The sequence below is a fragment of the Phyllostomus discolor genome, chromosome 3 (assembly GCF_004126475.2).
Source record: "Phyllostomus discolor isolate MPI-MPIP mPhyDis1 chromosome 3, mPhyDis1.pri.v3, whole genome shotgun sequence".
NCBI classification, from domain to species: domain Eukaryota; kingdom Metazoa; phylum Chordata; class Mammalia; order Chiroptera; family Phyllostomidae; genus Phyllostomus; species Phyllostomus discolor.
In genome coordinates, this window is record NC_040905.2 from 57,628,949 (window position 1) to 57,651,212 (window position 22,264).

At 34.4% G+C, this 22,264-nt stretch overlaps 2 protein-coding genes across 11 annotated transcripts in view; one reads left to right on the forward strand and one right to left on the reverse strand.

The window, feature by feature from the left end:
* Positions 1–5,916, forward strand: part of POLR3G (RNA polymerase III subunit G) — a 33,674-nt gene extending 27,758 nt beyond the window's left edge. For all 10 annotated transcript variants that reach the window (XM_036020522.1, XM_036020523.1, XM_036020531.1 and 7 more), the window contains 2 exons: positions 1,858–2,004; positions 5,122–5,916. In XM_036020522.1, coding sequence (XP_035876415.1) covers positions 1,858–2,004; positions 5,122–5,208 — 234 coding nt within the window. In that variant the 3' untranslated portion in view covers positions 5,209–5,916. The remainder of the gene's footprint in view (positions 1–1,857; positions 2,005–5,121) is intronic.
* Positions 5,917–8,473: 2,557 nt separating this feature from the next.
* Positions 8,474–22,258, reverse strand: LYSMD3 (LysM domain containing 3). Its single transcript, XM_028522159.2, has 3 exons — positions 22,111–22,258; positions 17,744–18,003; positions 8,474–12,196 (listed from the first exon to the last, which is right to left on the reverse strand). Exons 2-3 carry the CDS (start codon positions 17,993–17,995, stop codon positions 11,531–11,533), a joined length of 918 nt encoding a protein of 305 aa, XP_028377960.1. The 5' UTR covers positions 17,996–18,003; positions 22,111–22,258; the 3' UTR covers positions 8,474–11,530.
* Positions 22,259–22,264: the final 6 nt, after the last annotated feature.

Here is a 22,264-nt window from a genome sequence, read left to right on the forward strand (position 1 = left end):
TTTCTTTCATGTCCCTTGCCCTAGGGGACATATCAAGAAAGATATTGCTGTGTGGAATATCTAGATTTTCTTCTCTTTGTTCTCCTCTAGGCCTGTTATGGTATCATGACTTATACTTAAGTCTTTTATCCATTTTGGGTTTATTTTTGTGTATGGTATAAGTTCATGGTCAAGTTTCTTTGTTTTACACTTAGCTATCTAGCTCTCTGAGCACCATTTGTTGAAAAAGGCTACTTTTACTCCATTTTATGCTTCTGCCCCCTTCGTCAAATATTAATTGACCACACAGACATGGGTAATACCTGGGCTCTCTATTCTGTTTTCATTGATCTATTTGTCTGTTCTTATTCCAGAACCAGATGGTTTTGATTACAGTGACCTTGTAATATAGTTTGATGTCAGGGATTGTGATCCCTCCTACTTTGCTCTTCTTTCTCAAAATTGCTGCCACTATTTGGGATCATTTATGGTTCCATATAAATTTTTGAAATTTTTTTTCTGTATCTGTGAAATATGCCATTGATATTTTAATAGGGATTGTGTTGAATCTATACACTATTTGGGTACTATGAACATTTTGATGATGTTATTTCTTCCAATCCATGAACACAGTATATGCTTCCATTTGTTTGTGTTTTCCTTAATGTCTTACTTCAGTATTGTGTAGTTTTCTGAGTACAGGTCTTTTATCTCCTCAGTTAGGTGTATTCCTAGATACTTTATTTTTTTGTTGCTATAGCAAATGGGATTTTTTTCATGATTTCTGCTTCTGATATGTCATTGTTGGTGTATAAAAATGCCTTTGATTTCTGAATATTGACTTTGTATCCCACTGCTTTGCCAAATTCACTTATTAGGTTGAGTAGTTTCTTTGGTGGAGTCTATAGAGTTTTTGATTTACACTATCATGTCATCTACAGACAATGACAGTTTTACTTCCTCCTTTCCAATTCAGATGCCTTTATTTATTTTTCTTATCTGATTGCTGTGGCTAGGACTTCCATAGGTACATTGAATAGAAGTGGTGAAAGCAAATATCCTTGTCTTGTTCCTGATCTTAGTGGGAAAGTTTTTAGTTTTTTGCCCATTGAGTATGATGTTGGGTCTAGGTTTTTCATATATGGCCTTTACTATGTTGAGGTATGCTCTGTCTATTCCTACTTTGCTGAGTGTTTTTATCATAAATGAGTGCCGTACCTTATCAAATGCTTTTTCTGCATCTATTCAAAGCTTTTCTAACTCTGCACCTCTCTTTTGCCTCCTCTCGAAGAGTTGTTTATAAGCACTAATGTTGACTATGACTTGAGTTTCAGTATTTCTTCTTTCTCAACCTGACTGATATATTAAAAAGCAAAATTTCCTAGAAATGGGAAGTAAGTAATGAAAGAGAAAAGAAATGAAAAGACATGAATAATCTGCAAGTAGGATAACTCACCACAATATATCTTGATATTGATTTAAATAATTTCTGGTATAATTTTGAATTAATACCATTACATTCTTTTTTGTCCTGTTATGTTAGAAGGAAAACAAAATAACATTCTTAAAGTTCTTCTCCATGAACTCAGTCAATTCAGTATATTTGAAGGAAGTATGTTAGAAATAAAAATAAAGCACTATGCATAGAACTGATACCCCGGCATTACCTGGGATCCAGTTATGAAGTAACAAAATAAAATACTAGTGTTATGATAGGACAGTGGGTTCCTGCTTTGTTGCATTAACTCACAATTTCCTATAAGATGTTGGTAAGGGAGGATTAGAAAAAGTGATAGGTAACAGTGTTCTCTTGAGGCTTAACAGGGAGGTCAAAGTCTAGAGGTTTCCAAGTAAGTTAATGAAGCTCATTTATAACAGGAATTGGAAAAGAGAGGCGATGGTGAAAAATCAGATGAGGAAAATGAAGAGAAAGAAGGAAGCAAAGAGAAAAATAAAGAAGGTGATGAAGATGAAGAAGATGATGCTGTGGAACAAGAGGAATATGATGAAGAAGAGCATGAAGAGGTAATAGTCTATTTTGGAAAGGTAACAAAGTAACTAAGGTTAACAGTTACCTACAAAGGAGTCAGGTATATAATATAGACTAAAATGAACAAATGAAAACCAAGTTGATGGTAACCAGGGGCGTACTGTCACTGTCATCAATTCCTTTGTATCTAGAGAAGTATTATAGCATTGAAGTTATAGTGGTGCCAAGTTGAATAAGATGTAAAAGTAATTTTGAGAAACATGGTGCACTTCAAAATAAGCTAGAGTCAACCCAGATATTTTTGAGCAGGGTAACTTTGTTGGTCACTGCCTCATTGGGACTTTGTAGAGACCTCATACAGTAACCCTAGACTGAGTTCCTTCTCCATTTCAGTGGCCTTTGTCTTCATTCCCTTTCAGCTTCTCACACTGCACTCTGAATCTTTCTTCTCCTGAAGCTCCTCTAACTATGAAATCTTACACGGTTTCATTATTTTGCATTATATTTCAGATTCTTTTGAAATTTATATAGGTGTAAAGGGATAGATATGGATCTATTTTTATCTGTTTCCAAATAAGCTGCTAACCTCATTTATTAAATAATTTGCTTTCTTTGTTCATTTGAAATTCTTCTCTATCAATTGTTAGATCCCCCATCTAGTTAGATGTATTTCTAGACTGTGTTCCATTGACCTGTTTCTGAACCATCACGAAGCTGTTGCAGTGACTAGAATCTTCTGATTATTTGTTAATATTTTTAGGGCATGTTACCCTTCTTTTTCAGGATTTACCTGAGTATTCTTTGTTTATTCTCCCAGATAAATTTTAACTAAACATTTAAAATTAATCATATGCATTTGTCTCATTTTCTTTCAAGATCATTCAGTTTATTGCTGTACTCTGCCTTGATTGAAACTACCAAACCCTCTGATTCTTTTTTCTCTACTTTATTGGTTCACTGTCTTCAATTCCTTCCCTAAGGAGCTCTTGCTCACCTTTCAACTTCTTTCTTGCTATTGCTCTTATCCCTTGGTCTCCCAGCAAATACTCTAGACCAAAGCAACTTTTGATCAATTCCATTGCCTCCTTCTTTTCCCCTCCATACCTGTTTATTGAGCTTTTCTAAGGAATCACATAAAGTGATGCCACTTGAAAAAAATCACTCATCCCATTTTGCTGGCTAACACATTTTCTGTCTCTTGCCAAGTCAAATCTCCATAGCAAGTAATTTAGATTATCTGTCTTCATAACCCCTCTCCTTGACTACCTTCTCTTTCACTTTTAGGAGATATAGTGCCTTCCTACAGAAAATAATGCCATCAAGAGGAAACACTCTTTTATTTCATGTCCTCTGCTTTCAAACGAACTGTCTTCCTTTCTCCTCTTTTTTTATCAATGGAAGAATTTTCCTGCATCCTATTGAGGCCAATAGTCCTACCTTTTTGGGGGGCACCATGCTCCTCATGTCATTTATCTTTTCGTATTTTCAAGCACTCAACCATGCCATGCCTCCCCCATACATTGGCCTCAGGATTCAGGCAGTTTCCAGACATTGTTGGATTTCTTGGCACCAAAGAAGCCAAGCCAGCTTGGCTCAGCTGGATACAGAAGCTTACAGTATTTAGGAAAGACAAATTAATGAAAAATATATCTGAATAATACAAGTTACCTTTCTTGCATTATTTTATCTTGCATTATATATCTTATATAAATTTATATATAAAATCCTACCATCCAGATACTAAGTAAGTCGATATCCAGGAGGCTTTCTTTTGGGAATAGTCTCTATTTCTTACTCTGTAATAATTCTTGCCGTAAACAGTAGAGATGTGGAGATTAATTTTTTATTGCAACTGATTTCAATCATGTACAAAAATCTAGTAACTACTAAAATAAACAGCCCAGCTTCAACAATGATCAATATGTAGCCAATCTTTCCATCACTCATTCATCTACCCACTCTGCTCTTGTCCTCCCACTTCAAAACCCATCTGCTTTGGATTATTGTAAAGGAAATCCGAAGCATTGTATCATTTCATCCATAAATATCTCAGTATATACTCAGAAACAAGGGCTTTTTAACAATATCACAGTATCATTATACCTAACACAATGAAATATAATTCCGTATATCATTAAATGTTATATAAGCCAGTGTTCAAATTTTTTCAGTTGTCTCAAGAAATTATTTCAGTGAAAATCCAAATATAGTCCATATACTGCAATTGGTAATGATTTTCTTAAATATCTTTTAATCGATATTTAAAATGGATTTTTGAATTTTTGATAGGAAGCAGAAATATCTTGAGTCATTTACATGGATAATAGTCTTAAAAATTGTAATATTCTCAGTGGCTAATCCCTCTGAATCTACTGGAAATTGAGTTCCCCTGGATGGAATGTAGTATGGTATCCTCAAGTTGTTTGTTTTTAAGATTTTATTTATTTTAGAGAGACAGGAAAGGACGGAGAAGGAGAGGGAGAGAAACATTGATCCATTGCTTCTCATATAACCTCAGCTGGGAACCTGACCCATAACCCAGGCATGTTCCTTGACCAGGAATCAAACCAGCAACCTTTTGGTTTGCAAGACCATGCCCAATCCACTGAGCCATACCAGTCAGAGTGGAATCTTCAAGTTTTGATTTGGTTTCTTGAGGCCTTTTTTTTGATAGAAAGCAAAAATCCCTGCGCTTCTGCTCAGTTGTACATTGTGACTGAAAACCTCCATTCTGATGTGGTATAATGTTAATGTAAATTGGCTTTGTTTCTTGAGTGTCTGTACATTTGCTTGAAATAAGTATTGAGTGGTTTAGCTAACTAAACCATGTATCGTCCCACTAAGGTGTAATGAATTAAATGTGTCATTGTCCTAAAGTGTTCCAGGCACCCCTTCATGTTCTCTTAGCTAGCTGGGGTCTGAGAATAGTAATAGGTAGTATGGCCTTGAAGAAGGCAGCACAGGTAGATGCAAGTGAAAGCTAATGAGATTTCTAAACAGGTGGCATCACTGAGACTTGTTTTAAGCCTGGTATATTTTATTACCTACATTAGGTATTTATAAACTTAAAGGGACAGCCAACATTATGTCCCTTACTAATGTCACTATTCCTCTATCTTAATGTTTACTGAGCAATCTATCATTTCACTTAGGAAAATGACTACATTAATTCCTACTTCGACAATGGAGAAGATTTTGGTGCAGACAGTGATGACAACATGGATGAAGCAACCTATTAGCTATGAAATTTCTCAAAAAATATTTTTATGATACAGCTTCTGAACATTTGGACAGACTCATTTCCTATTTTATTTCTGATGAGGAATGAGTAAGTATTTTATTTCTGTTCCTGTTTTGTTGGACAGTATTTGTTACCAAAACATTCAGAAGCATTTTGAGTTTACATACTAGTTACTTTACCAATAAGTCTCTGACACTCTGACATTCCTTCTTAACACTTCTTTATCCCACTTAAGTATTCAAATGAAAATTTTATTTTTGGTATTATTTGGATTAGAATGTGCATCTTTTAATCTGTTTTTATACTTGAACAAATTATTCTTAACTGCTGACCTCATCATAATAGATTTCTATAACCTGAAAGCTGATTTAATACTGCACATGGAGCACTTTAAAAACAAAGAAACTTGAAAATAATTTTTCTTTTTATCTTTCCATGGTATGTTCTATGCTACTATATTATGACTACATAAACCTACCTAAGCTCTTACAAGTGCATATGAGGTAAGGAGTTTAATGATCAAAAATATATACAAGGAAAAAAGCCAATCAGAGCTGTATAAATTGCACAGCTTAAATCTCAGCCAGTATAAAGACTTTGAATGAATGTTAAAAATACTTGAATTTGGGGTTATCTTCATATCATGCAATATATGAATTAATCATCTCACTGTAATAAGTCTGATATTTTGAATAGTTGGGCTTATGAAAAATTAGACTGAGACATCTTAAATTTGTACTTTACGAAACTGGTAAGTTCTAGTCATATATATCTCACTGTAGAATGCATGTGTGAGAGCTGTGAGATATGATGGCCTCTTATATTTCAAAGGACCCATTGCTATCTAATTGATTTATGTAACAATGCAGAATAAAACTCAGGTCACTTTGGAATTAAGATTAATCTTTTTTTGTTTTAATTAAAAACTAGCTCCCCTGATTTTTTATATTGGGGGTGTGGAGGGGATACCTAAAAACCTTAGCCTTAAAGATTCACAAATGCCAAAGATTTTGAAGGGAATTCATATTATGTATTTCAAAAATGATTTATTAATATTACCTACCAAAGCCGTCTGGGTAGCTCGTCCCTATACATCAAGGTCGTGGTTTTGACCCCTGCTCAGGGTACATACAAGAATTAACCAATGAATGCATGAAGAGGTGGAAAAACAAATTGCTGTTTCTCTCTCTCCCTGTCCCCTTATAAAATCAATCAATAAATAAAAAATATTATCTACCAAAAGAAATAAATTTATTTTTCCCTTTGGGGAATATATCATCCATTACTGTCTAACCTGTGAATAGAGCCCTGGACTCTATTTCTGTCTTTACAATTAATAAACTCAACCTTGAAATTGAGCATGGTTTTCTGTGCCTTAGTTTCTTCACTTGTGAACAATTTTCTATAAAAACTGCTTAAAGACCACCCAAAATTTACCGTATGCATTCATCATCTTAGCATATAGAAATAGTCAATTGTCCATTTAAATTTAGTCTGGCCATCTAAAAAATTATAGCTTATAAAGTGGTTGAAAACACTGTTTTGAGAAACAAACATGTTCCTCACAAAATACATTATAATCTGATTTTCCCATCTTGTATTCTGGTGGAGAAATTTTATATTTGTAACATAGTTTCCTCAGGAAAAAGATCACTTTCAAATGTAATACTTCCTCAGATAATCGAAGATGGGTGTGAGGACATTAGTTCAGTGCTTTTGATCAAATTTGAATTAGTTGTTTGAAGGAGCTTATACAAATTTTTAAAGATTCTAAATGGAAAACGAATAAAATAAGTCTACTTTAAAGCAGCAATCTACTGTACTTAGAGTAAAAAAAATCACATAGTTTCCGTTGTAATGGGCAAATAGTCATTTAGGACTGATAGTTAACATAGGTGTTTTGTTCTCTCAGCTCCTTATTACGTTAGGCTAATATTTAATTTATAACGTCTTACATCTGCAATTTTGTGTACTTTGTTATAAATCTGCTGTTACTGCTTGAACAGGGCAAATACACCAAAGATACTGCATTTTTCCCCTCCCCTAGCTTTTAGTCTGCCTCCAGCATTTTAGTCCTGCAGATGGTAAGACAGCCCTTTGGGCAGTGGTTTGCTTTGTGAAGCCCCAGCCATCTCCCCACTATGTGCATTCTCTTTCCCTTTGGGAAAAATCTGTCTATAAGTTTACAGTAGACTAATTGTGAGAACAGGCCGGAAGTATTTGCAGATTTCTTTGCCAGCATGGATCTTGTTTTTGTGGCTTAAAATCTCAGAGACTGAAGTTATCCTATAGGAAGGTAACTTTTAATGCAGAAATAGAGATTATATATAAAAAAGTATATACTTGTCAGTGAAGTCTTTAAAATTGCTACCCGAAAAGAAATACTGTTGTTACTATAATGCTTGTTTACATATTAAATTTTTATAAAATAAAATTGTGTCCTGTTTTACATTGTTTTACTTTGAATCTACTTAAATATATTTGATAAACTAATTTGTTAATATAGATTTTACCTGATAAAATAATTCTGTTAAGCAAGGATGCCAGTATCTAATACTCTTGAATAAACCACCAACAAAAGAACACTCTAGGTGGTTGAAGTCGTGATAACAAACTAAGAGATTTGGCAGTGTATTAGCTTAATCATTGGCATGACAGACTGGATACAAGAGAGCGGTAACACAGTATATTAACTTTTCCTTCCCCTCTACCTCAAGTGGACAGTATCAGTGGCTTGGCCTTAATACGATATGGTTAAAAGCTCTGGAGTTAGTAAAAACTTTTTTTATTAAAAAACCTAAATATAATTTGAAGATCAAGATGATTGTAAAAATAGGGGGGGAAAAGGAACACATTTTAAAATCCTCCATTAAATAAAAGATCCAAAAAACTTTTTCAGTTTTTGCTACTGTAATTTTAAAAAATTAATAAAGTGGAAAGGTTTTTTGTTTGATAATGAATTTTACATATAAATAGAGCATATCTTTCTGATTGATCCACAACTTTCTAAGAAGTCCTGGACCCTGCCTAAGGAGTCTTGTTCCTTGAGATCTAAGATCCTTCAAGGAGCATTCATCTGAAATTTGTTCTCATTTCATTGCACTTACATCTTGTAAGTAATACAGAGGATTCTGTTTCAGTATAACAAGAGAGAAATTTCAGTGGGTAAATCTTTGGCAATTCGATTGTCTTTATATCAAGTAGTTTGACACAAGAGAAAAGGTATGCTTTACTCAATTAAATTCACCAATTTCCATTTCAGATTGAATAAAATAGAAATTTTATTTTGAAGATCTTTTAAAATATGAAAAATAAGGGGCAAAAAGATTTATAAACCAGTTTTACAAATGTACATGCTAACAATGTTATTACAAGTCTATCTCACATTTATATAAAATATATTACACAAAAGGTTTACAGTGTTTGTATATATAAAAAGAATTAAATATTGCATTCAGTTATTTCTATGGCCTAACAGTGCAATATGCACATACTTAGAAGAAAAATGATGACTTCCTGAGGAGCACTGTTGTAATTCAAAATGATTCTTATCACAAAGCACCATGTAAATACTTAAAAAAACTCCACCTTTACCCTGTAGCATTTTGGACCCTTGCTTCATGGTATTTCTAAAATAAACTCCAACTGTATCCTTCATATTCCAAAGTAGGTAATTTTAGAAGTAGATATCTTTAAAAAGAACTAATTATTAAGTAATGAATCATTACGGTTCCTTTCAATAACAACTCTTCAGGACACTGAATAGCAAATAGAGCCCAGAAAAAGAAAAGCTTTAAACAAAAAGTCCTCTGGATAAATTAATTTAACATTGCAGTCTCTAATTCTTAATGTGGCCAGCAGATTCATAGTCAATTTATTGTAAATGGTATTCATTAGTTCAAAACAAACTTGACCATTTGTACCAGCCAAAAAAAAAATCTGTCCCCCTAAAAATAGCAGATTTTGCTTCACTTGTAACTCCAACTTTTAAGTGAACCAAATGCAATGATTTGCAGTTCTGTTAATTTTATACTTGTATGCATGCATATATATTTTTTAATGTGAAGTCTCAAATTCAGATAAGGGTTTCAACACAATTAAAATTCACAATTTTTCTTACTTTATTAAGTTTTCCAAAGTAATCTGCATTGGCTACAAATTTTGATGTATATTAGTACTTTTTAAGAGCAAAAATTATATGAAATGCTTAGGAATTTTTTCTTTTAAAAATGACACAATTAGAATCTATAATTCTAAATATAACAGAATTATATAATTCAATTAAAAATATATAATTCCAACATACAGAAAAAGGTAACTGCCTCCTTCAAAGAACAGGACATTAAGAAGTACATAGTACACCTCACTACTTTAAAAATAACTTCTCCTGGAAATCAAAGTACCATTAGTAAGAAGGAATCACCAACTTTCAGCAATTTCATCAATTTGATGTAAACAAAATTCTTCACAGGATATTTGGCCTATTCTACCCTAAAATACTCTGTAGTTTCTTCCCTAAAACGTGATTTTTCAGCAGGCATAATAAATACAATGTAAACTGACCAAGTTTATTAACATTGAGCATAAATTAGAAAGACCACTCTCTTCAAGATGCCCAAGGTACATTAAAACAATATTTTAAATTTTAAACTAAGTTTCAAAAACAAAACAAAACAATTTGCTACAATTTCCCTATTTAAACACTTTTTGGTAATTATCCAAGGTCCTCAAATACATGCAAAGGCTTTAATATTTGACTTCTGTCCTGTCTTTTATACTTTGCTACTGAAGGTACATAAAACCTCATTTACCATACTATTTATTCACCCCAGTTTGTATCAAGACTGGAGTTTGAAATATAAAATGATCAAATAGCTGAAACAGTATTAGGAAATAATGCCCAGAAAATGAGGTGGTATTATAGATTGTAAGGTACTTTATTATACACGAAACAGGCCATCCAAGACTCCACCAGAGCTTCTAATGAATCATTTTGGTTACATTTTTAAAAACACATACTTTAAGAAATTAAATGATAGAATCAATATACAATGGCTTACCTAGCAGAGCCATAGCAGACCTTAAAATCTGGCACTATCAAACGCTTTAACCATACAACTTTGGCTTCTGTTACCCAATTTTGTGCTATAGTTAAAAAGTAAAAAAGATCTAAGTTGGACATCTTCTCTGTCCAACTTAGGTGGACAGAGAAACAGGTGAAGGGCTCAATAAATAATGTGTCTGTTGTTGCTAATGTCAAAGGTGTCTTTACTCCTGCTTTTGCTTAATGAACCATTTTCTGCAACAAACTTCAGAAGCAGACAATGACAACTTGCTTTAACCCCATTAATTTGCACTTGATGGTAAAAGTGGAGATGAATTTATATAGTCTGTTATAAATCCCATTGGACTGTCTGAAAAAATGCCTGCTTTTAATTCTAAAAATATTTGCTTACATATTTTATAAGGCATTAAATGTAATTAAGGCATGTTACCACATGTAACACAGCACAGTATGTAGGGAATTATTTTCTAAATAATGCTAACCAGTACATGTATAACAATTTTCATCAAAGAATTACAAAAGTGCTTTCAAATACCAGAGGCAAGTATAATGGCCTAAAAATCAGAAGCTGAGGCAGCATTCTTTAAGAGACAGATTACTTTTGGTTCTTTACCTAATCCAGTGTTCTGGTGACCAACTGGCAACGTCCCAACACTAACACCTTATTTGGGGGGTTAAATATAGTATTTAATCTCTGAGTCTCTATTATACACTACACATTGTTTCCCCACTGCTGTGTCTACTTCATGTCTTTCTTCATAGCATATATGCTAAACTTGTTTTCAGAAAGTTTATAATGGAGTATTAAGTATGTGCTATCTAATTTTAGAATCAAACATTTTTGCAACTAAATATTTTAATGGTTCACATTAGTAAATTTTCTTCAGTTGCACATATCTGGTGGTATTCTGCTTACTAAACATTAATAACCTTAAACCAAAAACTACTTAAAATTTAAACATTAACCAATCTTAAATAAATTATGTTTTCCAAGTTGAGAACTTCCTGGACACATATTTAAATTCATTTCTGCTTAAGCACTGATAAATAAAACAGATATGTAGATTTACTGTTCTCAATTATCAACTAGCAACTGCAGGGATTTTGTACTCAATCCATTTGTAAGTGGCTCAAAAATTGAAAAACAAGCATCTTCAATCTTCCTTAATTCTGCCTTCGAAGTGGTTATTGAATATAACTGATTCACCACATTCCAGAACATGTGATCATAAACATCATCATTATGAGCTAATTGTTATGTTTTATATTGAGCAGCAGGAAACGGAGAATTGTGACTATAGAGTTTATGATCATCCTGTTGGCCAAAGGATGTTCCTTTAGTTGGAGCAATTCCATTTTCCATTTCTCTCTGCTGTGATGGGGGTGTGACTCCTGAATGCAAATGTGAAGAATCTACTGTTGAATGATGACTAACATCCACTTTAGCTAAAATTTCATAATATAGCAAATAAAATACTGGCGTTATTATACCCACTATCAGCATTATCACCACAGCCGTCCACCACCCTATTCCCCAGTCTGCTCCATAATAAGGATCCTTACGTTGAATGTTTTTGTGATCAGGTTCAAAACGTATTTGTTGTGCTGTTAAGGCAGACACCACTTCATTAAGGTTTTCTCGTTTGGTGTCTGTACATTTTACTAATTGTTCTATGTCTCGGTCTACTTCTTTTAAAAAGCTACCAGCTGACTCACTGGAAGAAAGAGAATCATTAAGTGACAAAATTTCCTGTTGTTCTGGAACATATTGGATAGATGAAGGGCGTGAAGATTGTCTTCCTTTTGGAGGATGAAGTGTTTCAGTCAATGAACTAAACTTTTTTACTGGAATTTTGACAGATCTAAGGGCAAAAAAGTCTTGATCGCTGATGAGATTGTTAACCCTCTTGATATCTGCTACCTATAAAAAAAAAAAGAACAATTCTAAATCAAAACAGAGGTAACACTATTCATTCATCCCATTTACTTTTGGAGAAGGAAAAAAGCTGAGCTTAATTACTTGTGGTATTAATTTATCACACCCAGAGAGATTATATTTTACTTGCAGATATCAATTCTGCATCACTTTTGATCTATGAGTCTTAGGAAATCACCAATTAACTTTCTGTATCTCCCATGTCAATAACACTAATGCTAGCTATTGAAGTAGATTCTAGGATCCTATTTCTTTCTATGTATATCATGCACAAATATCATCCTTTTACTGCCTGTAAACAATTTGGAAAGGAAGGATTATAGATGCTTATGTTCTTTCTTCCAGTGTGGCAAGTAGGAATATAAGCAAATATCAACGTACCTAACTAAAACTACCACGGTTTATCAAAACTAAGATCCATCAACCCAAGATGCAACACTATTTTATGTCTCATTAAGGGGGAAAAAAACCACCAAATATTGAAGATGCCACCATTCTAATGTCAAAGGTGTTAAAATGTGTGAAAAAGCATGTCTTAGAATTGATAAAATATATCTTTTCACTTATCTTATGAAGCCATTTTCCCAAACTTACTAGTGTAAATGCATTCTTCAACTACCCCCAAATCAGTCATTTTTATAAGCTTTCCCTATATATTATATAGTCCTCAACCTATCTGTATATCCTGTATACCTGCCATTGTGGTGAGACATAGTAGGGGATGGTACTTCTCAGATTATCCATTACTAGGCCAGGCCTTCTCACTAGCTTTAAAATGTTAGTCCCGTTCATCATTTCCATCAAAGTTGTAACCTAAGCTCTAACCATTTATCATCTGTTGATGTCAAAGAGGTAAAGCGAGTCTAAGATAAAACTTAAGATTTCTGGTTTGGTCAACTCAATTGATAATGATGCTAATTCACTGAGATATGAACACTATGGAGGGAGAAAGAATGAAGGCAACTTTTATACATCTTGCCTTTGAGGTGCCTTAAACATACAAGTGGAAGATGTCCAACAGGTAGTTACAATGTTATGTCTGAAATGCAGATGAATGATCTTAGCTAGAGGTATGTATTTGTGTATTACCAGCAAGAATGGTAACCGAAGTCACAAGAGAAGAGAGATTCACAGGGAGAAAAAAAAACACAAGTAAAAGGTGACATAGGAAAGACCTCTGTGGAATGCAACACTTGAGGTATACATTGAATAAGAGAACTCCACAAAGGAGGTTAAGAGTGACCCAGAAAGCAATATATGATGGTGATTAAAAGCACTGACTGACTATCTGGGTTTGAAACATGGCTCTGGCACTTTCTTTAGGTGTAGGGTTTAAGGCAAGTTGTTTAACCTCTGTTTCCACATATGTAAAATGACAATTATACTACCCATGATATATGGTTGTTGTGAAGATTAATCTAAATGTATTAATATTTAGTATAGTGATATATAGTATTGTTATGCAAATACTAGCTGTTCTTAACACATTAATAGTAGGAACATCAGAAATCTGCAGTATCAAGGTCAAAGAGGGTTTTAGGAGGAAGTGGTGAATTGGATTAATGACAGATTACTGATCTAGTCAAATGAAGACTGAGTTCTTGTTGGAAAAATCAATTCCCTTGAAGTGTGCATGTGGGAGGAGGAGGGACAGAGGATTGAAGAGTAACTAGGACATGAGAGGCAGTAAAGATAAAGGGTCCTTTGTCAGTTTACTGCCTTGAGATTGTTTTTTTCTTAAGGCAAATGAAGGTCCAACATAATTAAAAGGCAGCCAAATGAAGGGGAGAAGATATCTACAAACAGCTGACAAAGGGTTAATATCCAAAATATATAAAGAACTCATACAACTCAACACCAAACCATCCAAATTTAACAAATGGGCAGAGGACCTGAAAAGATACTTCATACAAATGGCCAACAGATGTATGAACAGATGTTCAATTTGACTAGCTATTAGGTAAAGGCAATTCAAAAGTACAATGAGCCCTAGTTGGCGTAGCTCAGTGGAATGAGTGCCTGCCTGTGAACTAAAGGGTCACTGGTTCAATTCCCAGTCAGGGCACATGCCTGGATTGTGGGCCAGGTCCCCAGAAGGCGGGTGTGAGAGGCAACTACACATTGATGTTTCTCTCCCTTTCTTTCTCCCTCACTTCCCCTCTCTAAAAATAAATATATTTTTTTTTTAAAAGTACAGTGAGATATCACTCCATGCCTGTTCAAATGGGTATCAGTAAGACAAGTAATGCAAGTGTTGCAGAGGTTGTGGAGAAAAAGAAACCTTCATTCAATGCTGGTGGGTATGTAAACTGGTAAAGGCACTAAGGAAAACAGTATGGAGACTCCTCAAAAAATTAAGAATAGAACTACTACATGACCAGCAACATCTCTTCCATATCTTCCTGAAATATTTGAAAACATTTATTTGCAAAGATATATGCACCCCTATGTTCAGCACCCCTATGTTCACTGCAGCATTATTCGCAGTGGCCAAAACATGGAAACAACTGGTGTGTCCTTTGATGCATAAATGGATAAAGATGTGGTACATGTATACAATGGAATGGAATGGAATACTACTCAGCCATAAAAATATTTGAAATACTACCATTTGCAACAACATGGATGGATCTTGAGAATATCATAAGTGAAATAAGTCAGAAAAAGTCAAGAACCATATGGTTTCACTCATGTTGGATATAAAACTGAAAGCAACAAGTGAACAAACAAGAAAAACAAAAACTAATAGACACAGACAACAGTATGGTGGTTACCAGAGGAAAAGGGGTTGAGGGGGTGAAATGTATTGTGACAGAAGATTTGACTTTGGGTGGTAGGCACACAATGTAATACACAGATGATGTATCATTAAAATTATATACCTGAAACCTATATAATTTTATTAACCAATGTTACCCCAATAAATTCAATTGCCGCCCCCACCCCCAAATTCACTGACTAACCACAAAGCCTGACCCTATTTTCTTTAAATGTTCTTTTGCTTGGTTATATTCTAATAGCTGCTCTTTCTGAACTAGGCTTCCAGCATTTAGTCCCTACCTAGGTTCTCTCTGAATAGTCCTGTATTTTCTGTTTTGCTGAATTGCTTGAATACATTTAGCATTCCAACCTTAGACTTTTCGTTTTCTTATTACTGTTTTATAACTGACTTATTTTTAATAATTCCTATGACTGAATATAAGTAGAATACAGCACTAACTACTCTATTTTTTAAATAATGAACCTTTTGGTAAAGTTAATTTTTTTGTTTGTTGAGCATTGCTTATCTTAACTCCCTTACTCTGTTGTATTACTTTTCCCACTAGTATGGCCAATGTCCCCTTTCCTCTAATGTTAATTGCCTTTCATCATTCATTTTAAATGAGGAGTCAGCTTATATATCATGTGATTACCCCCAAATACATTTTCTATCAGTTTCTTCTCTATTCTTACTAATGAACATTTTGGCCTAAGCCCTAATCATCTCCATTTGAATTATTCTAATACCCTCTTTCCTGGATCCCCTCCATTTCCCACCACTGGCTCCCCATCATTTTGCACCACTGTTGTTAAAACCATACAGTGGTTCTCTTACTGTAGGGGTCAGACTTTTCCTCAGTTATCTCAAAGTGCTTCACCCCAATCAGTCTGTGAGGCTCATTTTTGAAACACACCTATTAAAATTTCCTGTTGTTCACCTTATTTCCTCTTTGAAATCTCCACATCTTTAGTTTCTCCTTTTCACCAACCTCATTGAAAATATGACCTATTTTTAATCATTCAGCCAGCGTTTCAAATTTCTCTTCTAAAGAAAATTTTCCAGATTTATGAAATGAAAACTAAGGTCTCTGTAATGAAATTAGACCACACTTATCTCTTGGATCTCCACCTTAGCATTTTCAGCCTTGCCCCTAATTTAAAATTTTGATTACTTTCCATCACTGACCTTTTAAGGCACACACTGTAATTTTCAGTGGTCCTATTTCTCTACAAGTCACATATTCATGTGTATTTGCATTTAAAAATAATTATTTAATAACGTTATTATGATACATTAATTGCCAAAAAATATGTCCAAACCCCAGCTCTTCCAACTTCATCAAGAAATGCATTTCAATAAATTTTATTCTTAAATCATAATTTGATTAATCATATATTTTGATTAATTCATATATTGATTAAATCATATATTTTGATTAATTTTAAATGCAACAATTACTCCATTCAGAAAAAAACAATACATGGAATCTCATGGTAAAAGGACATTTTTAAAATTCAATTTAAATTTATATATGTAAGTTTATAAATATATATGTATTTCTATTTCAGATAACTGACAGGTAATCATAAAAGGTTTTTAAATATAAAAATACATTATGAAAGGTTTTAGGGGTGAGGATAAAAATATTCATCAAAAAGGTCATCAAATAATGATACAAATATTCATCAAAAAATCATAAAATTTCATGCTGATAAAAAACTACATATTTTTTAATGCATTATTTCAGGCAGCAAATCCTGAATTAGTGTTTACAAGTCCATACATACACTTAAAGACTATTTTAACAGTCTTATTTTACATATCAATATTGACAACATTATAGAAATTATTTTCTTTGTAACTATTTTAAGTCAGAAGTATTTAAGAAGTTAAAATGTGCAAGCAGGCACATAGTACATACATTTTAAAATTCCATTAGGACTATGAGAACAAACAGTTCCCATACCCATGTGTTTGTGACCATGAAAACAGATTCCATGCTAATAAAGCAAAACAGAAGTGACAGAGATAAAAATGGGTTTAAATAGTTTTATATCTACTGAAATGAGAAACAAACCTTAACTTTTATCTCTCAATACCATTTTTGGGAATCTAATCTATAGAAATAAAGTACCTCTATTTAAAGATAACTGTGGTAATATGCACAGCACAATTAAAAAACATGAGGAAAATCCTGACCATCCTTGAGTATGAAAAAGGTTTAACAATCATGGTACATTTATACTATGGAAAACTATAGAGCTATATAAAATAATGAGTTAGATCTATAAGGCTATGAGGGAATATCCATGTAATGAAAAAGGCAAAGGTGACTTGCAGAGTAACAGGCATGGTACAAACCAATTTTAAAAACAAAAATCACCACCCTTCCAAGTATTTTATGTATGTGCTCTTAAAAGCAAAAAAAAAAAAGTATGAAAAGAAACACAAATGTGTTATCTCAGGAAATTGGCGCAGTAAAACTTCTTTATAGATTTCCATATTCTCTTACAACTTGGATGAGGAGAAAATGATAACACTTTGGATGTTTTTCAACAGTGAAAATAGAATCACAAATTTAGAAAACAAGAAATTCAACTATTTACTTAAAAATGTAAAAAGTTAGTATCCACCAACAAGAAACAGGCTATAGAAAGAAGAGAAAGGGAGGAGGAGGAAAAGACAAGATAAAAAACAGAATTTATTTTAATTTGTGTTATAACAAATAATTTATTTTAGACTGCATTATGCAAAATCAAATTAAAACTTACCGTACAACAGTACTGAAGGGCTATTGCATTTAAAGTATCTCCTTCCTGAATATCTTTTGTTAATACTATAACATCATCAAGTTTATCTCTTGATGTACTTCTTCGGATTTTCTCTTTCCCTCTGGATCGAAGCTCATAAACTTCAGCATCCTCCTCCACCACATCACTGTCTGTACAATTTCCAAATGAATGTGCTTGACCACTCGAAAGAACTCCTGGAAGAGGAAAACGATTCTGATGCCTCCCTGCCATGTCAAAACCTGGGAGGGTAGGGGGGACAAGGCAGAGAAAACTTTGAAATACAGCCGATCCATTTAGCTGATATTACATTAATTTGACATTCAGGATACTTTATGGTTTTTTGTTTTTGTTTTTAAGAATGGTTTCAGTTATTTAAAAATTAGGTTCAAGTTTTATAATTGTTGAAGTACAGTGAATATTTTGCAGCAGATATAAGGGGTTGGGACGAAGATGTAATCCATTCTTATAGACCATATATCTATCACAAAACATGTTAGGGTGATTACATTTTAACAAGGACAAATTGCTATAATCTTTTTTTAAGTAAAAAAATTAAGTTCCCCTTATTTTATGTGAATAATATCAGATAATTTTATATTATCTTAACTAGTGATTATATATACACAATTTATAGTTCTGATGTAATCAATGTTTACAGGCGCACACGCATGCACACACACACACACTTTTATAAATCCAAAACATTTTGGCTTGTTCTCCATTTTAAGTTCATGTGGGGCTAAAATATCTTTTTATTGTTCTTTAAGTACAGTTGTCTCCATTTCCCACCCACCCTTGTTCCTACCTCGTTGGCTTTTGTCCACTGGTCATTTATACATGTTCCTTGATGACCCCTCCCCTTTTCCCCCCATTATCCCCCTTCTCCAGCCCCTCTGGTTACTGTCAGTTTGTTCTTTATTTCAATGTCTCTGCTTGTATTTTGCTTGCTTGTTTTGTTGATTAGGTTCCAATTACAGGTGAGATGATATGGTATTTGCCTTTCACTGCCTGGCTTATTTCACTTAGCATAGTGCCCTCCAGATCCATCCATGCTGTCCCAAAGGATAGGAGCTCCTTCTTTCTTTCTGCTGCATAGTGTTCCATTGTGTAAGCGTACCACAGTTTTTTGATTCACTTATTTACTGAGGGGCACTTAGGTTGCTTCCAGCACCTAGCTATTGTAAATTGTGCTGCTATGAACATTGGGGTGCACAGGTTCTTTTGGATTGGTGTTTCAGGAGGTGAAGTATCTTTTGTGCTAGCTACCTCCCTCTTTGGATCATGCTGACCATAATATTTATATTCACTACAGTAGGTGACTTCTAGATAGGTCATAATTTTGTTCTTTACCAGGGATATTTCTTCTCTTGAGCTTTCACCAAACTTTAACTTATCAAAGTCCTCCTGAAATTCAATCTACAGTCTACAGACACTGTGAACAGATTTTAGGTCACTATGTTCATACTTCATAAAAGACATTGCAAGACTGACTGAGAGATGACTTAAGTTAAAAACATGTATCAATGAATACCTCTTGTTTAATTGCATACTCTCAACTGTCATTCAAGTTGATCTATTCTCATTAAAAATGAACAATATGAGAACTAATTCCAAATTCACAGTTTTAGCTTCATATTGTTCACATAAGAACAGATCACTTTCAGCTCTTGTTGTGAAAGATGGAGAGACGATGGACAGGCAGTAAGAGGCATTTGGACATAAAATCCTTAAGACTTAATAATGTGGCTCTGATATGAACAACAACATAAAGAAGTTAAGGATCATGCCAAGATTTCTGATGTACATCAATGAGTAAAATGGTGGTGCCATTCTCTAAGATATGGAACACTGGAGGAAGAGTTTGGGGGTAGGGGCAGCAACTCTGATTATAAACTCCTCAAAAGACAGCCAAGATGAATGTCAAATAGCCCAGTGGATTATATAGTCAAACTTAAAAATGTCTGGGTTAGAGATATAATTTTCTGACTCATACTGCACACAGGTAGAAACCTGAAACTATGGGTACAGATTAGATTACCTAGAGAGGGTACAGAGTAAGAAAGGGGTTCAAGACTAAGCCCTGAAGAACTGCTACATTTAGTACCTGGATGAAAATAATCAGTATGCAAAGAAGATGGAAAAGCATTGTTCAGAGGAGGAGGAAATCATGTGTCATGGAAGCCAAGGCAAAATGATGTCTCAAAAAAAAATGACTGAGTTCAGTTGTGAATATTGTGAACAAGTACCAAGTGACAAAGAGAAAAAAAACCCCAGCAAAAACAAACTCCAAAAGTCTGTGGAGTTTGTCATACAAACTTTTGGAGTTGGTATGACAATGGATTATACTTTCTATGTAGATACATACTTACAAATTTTTTGGAACAATTTCGTATAATTGAACCCAACCCTTGAAAACCAGTTTCTGACCCTTCTCTAAGGCAACATAATGCTTTAAAAACCTGAGGATTTCCATTCAGATCACACAGATAACCAATACCTCTATATTAAGTAGATTATTTCACCTATTCCTCCAGGTGCTACATTATTTATTACCATGAACCGAAATTCCTAATTTGACAGCCACCATACTAAAGAAAGCTCCTAATGCTTTACATCCAGAAAGCAGTTTTGAAGGTATGATCAAGTCTTTGAAAATCCTAACATATGATATAGTGATTAAACTTGTTTTAATACCATAATAAAGGATGTTTTTAATGTAATTCTAAAGAAAGTTGAAAGAGTATCTCACCTTCACCAAAAATAGATAATAGTTTCATTTCCACACATTTAACCATGTCTTTTCTGCCCTGTGTCTTTAATCTAGAGCAGCAATGTTCAACCTTTTCCATCTCATGGCACACATAAACTGATTACTAAAATTCTGCACACACCAAAAAATATATTTTTGCTGATCTGACAAAAAATAGATATAATTTTGATTTATTCACACTGGATAGCTATTGTTGTGTTGGCTGTGATTTTTTAATTTTATTTTACAATTTAAGGGAAAAGAGGTCAGTGCCCCTACTGAAATAGTCAGGTATTGTATATTTTAAAAATTCTGTGGCAAAATGGTTGAAAATTGCTGACCTAGGGAATGTCTGTGAATCCTGAGGTTCATAGGCACATGTTATACATATGTATATTTTTCTAGGGAAAATATTCATTATACTCTAAAAAGGGGTCCATGACTTTAAAAAGTTAAGAACCACTTAACATACAGCAACTTAAACATGGCTATACTGCCCCAGTTCCGCTGCCCTTTAACTTTTTCTCCTTCCTATTTTGTTTTTAGAACCCCGAAGTAGCTTAGCGCTGCAAAAAGTCAGACCGATGCCCAAAATCCATTTTAGATATTTGTATCAATCTCTGCCCATGACATACAGCTAAACAATATTTGAAGACTTAACTTTTCCTGTCTCACTGTCTCTTAACTCCCCCTTATAATGAAATACACGCGAATACCACAAACTGGTATTCTGTTTCTGAATAATCAAGAATTGGTTGAGTCTGGCAGAAATGGAAAGCTAGACTTTGGCCAAGGCAGGTAATTATCTGAGCCAACTATATAGAGATGAGAAAGTACACAGTCCTCAAGTCCTCTGACTCAATTCTCTTCACTCATCTTAACTATTTTGGGCGACAAAAAAAAAAAAAAAAAGCAAGAATCTCCTCTTCAGAAAACTGAAACGAGCCTGCCTGCTAACGTAAATTACAAGCGGTCACAAAAATTAGCAATGGATTCATCAGCTCAGTCTGAATGTGAAAATGGTTTCCCAAACACCTTCGTTCTGTGCAATAAACGCTGCTGGTGTTTCTCTTCGACATTCCTTAAACCGGGGCAAATAAAAGGGATACAAAGTGGTTCATCACCGGGGCAGTATCACTGGGACCATATTCAGAGCCAATTCAGTTTCTAAAAATTTAACTTCCCTCTCTCACCATTCCACAAGTCTAGTTTTTCCTTTCCCTGTTATCCCTTATGATTGTTAAACTTCAGGTTTTTATGTCACATCATCACACCTGGACGATGTGGAACAGATGCCGTCAGCGAACATTCAATACAAACACCAGGTTGTGGGAGAAATAGTGTTTGGGAGGCAAATGTGTCGCTCCGGTAATCGGGTAAGTAGCAGTCCTTCCTCTGAGCCTCAGCTTACCCAACAATGTATCAATGGGCTTTGGTGGGGCTGGACTCCAAGGTCTCTCTAACTCTGGATCTCCTCCAGTCACCTCCGCCACGACTGCGGCCAATGGCCCCGGGTCTCCTCCAGCCCAAGGGCCGCTGGGCCCCAACCCCGCCGTCTCAAACGGAGCCACTCCCCACCTCTTGCCGCCATGCTTACCTGTCCCGTTAGCAAGTGGGACGCCACGAAGAGACAGCTGCCAAGTCCTCCTCCGCTTCTGCCGTCCCAGGCAAGTTCATTGCCGAAGCCGCCTTTCTGACAGCCACCGTCCTCTTCTTCCTTCTGGGCCGCTGCGGCCGCCTAGGCCAAAGTC

Excerpts from the sequence above, each read along its gene's own strand:
- LYSMD3 (XM_028522159.2), bottom strand. The coding sequence starts at position 17,995 with ATGGCAGGGAGGCATCAGAATCGTTTTCCTCTTCCAGGAGTTCTTTCG. Across the intron at positions 12,197-17,743 it reads CCCTTCAGTACTGTTGTACG|GTAGCAGATATCAAGAGGGT; the intron begins GTAAGTTTTAAT and ends TTTTTTTTATAG.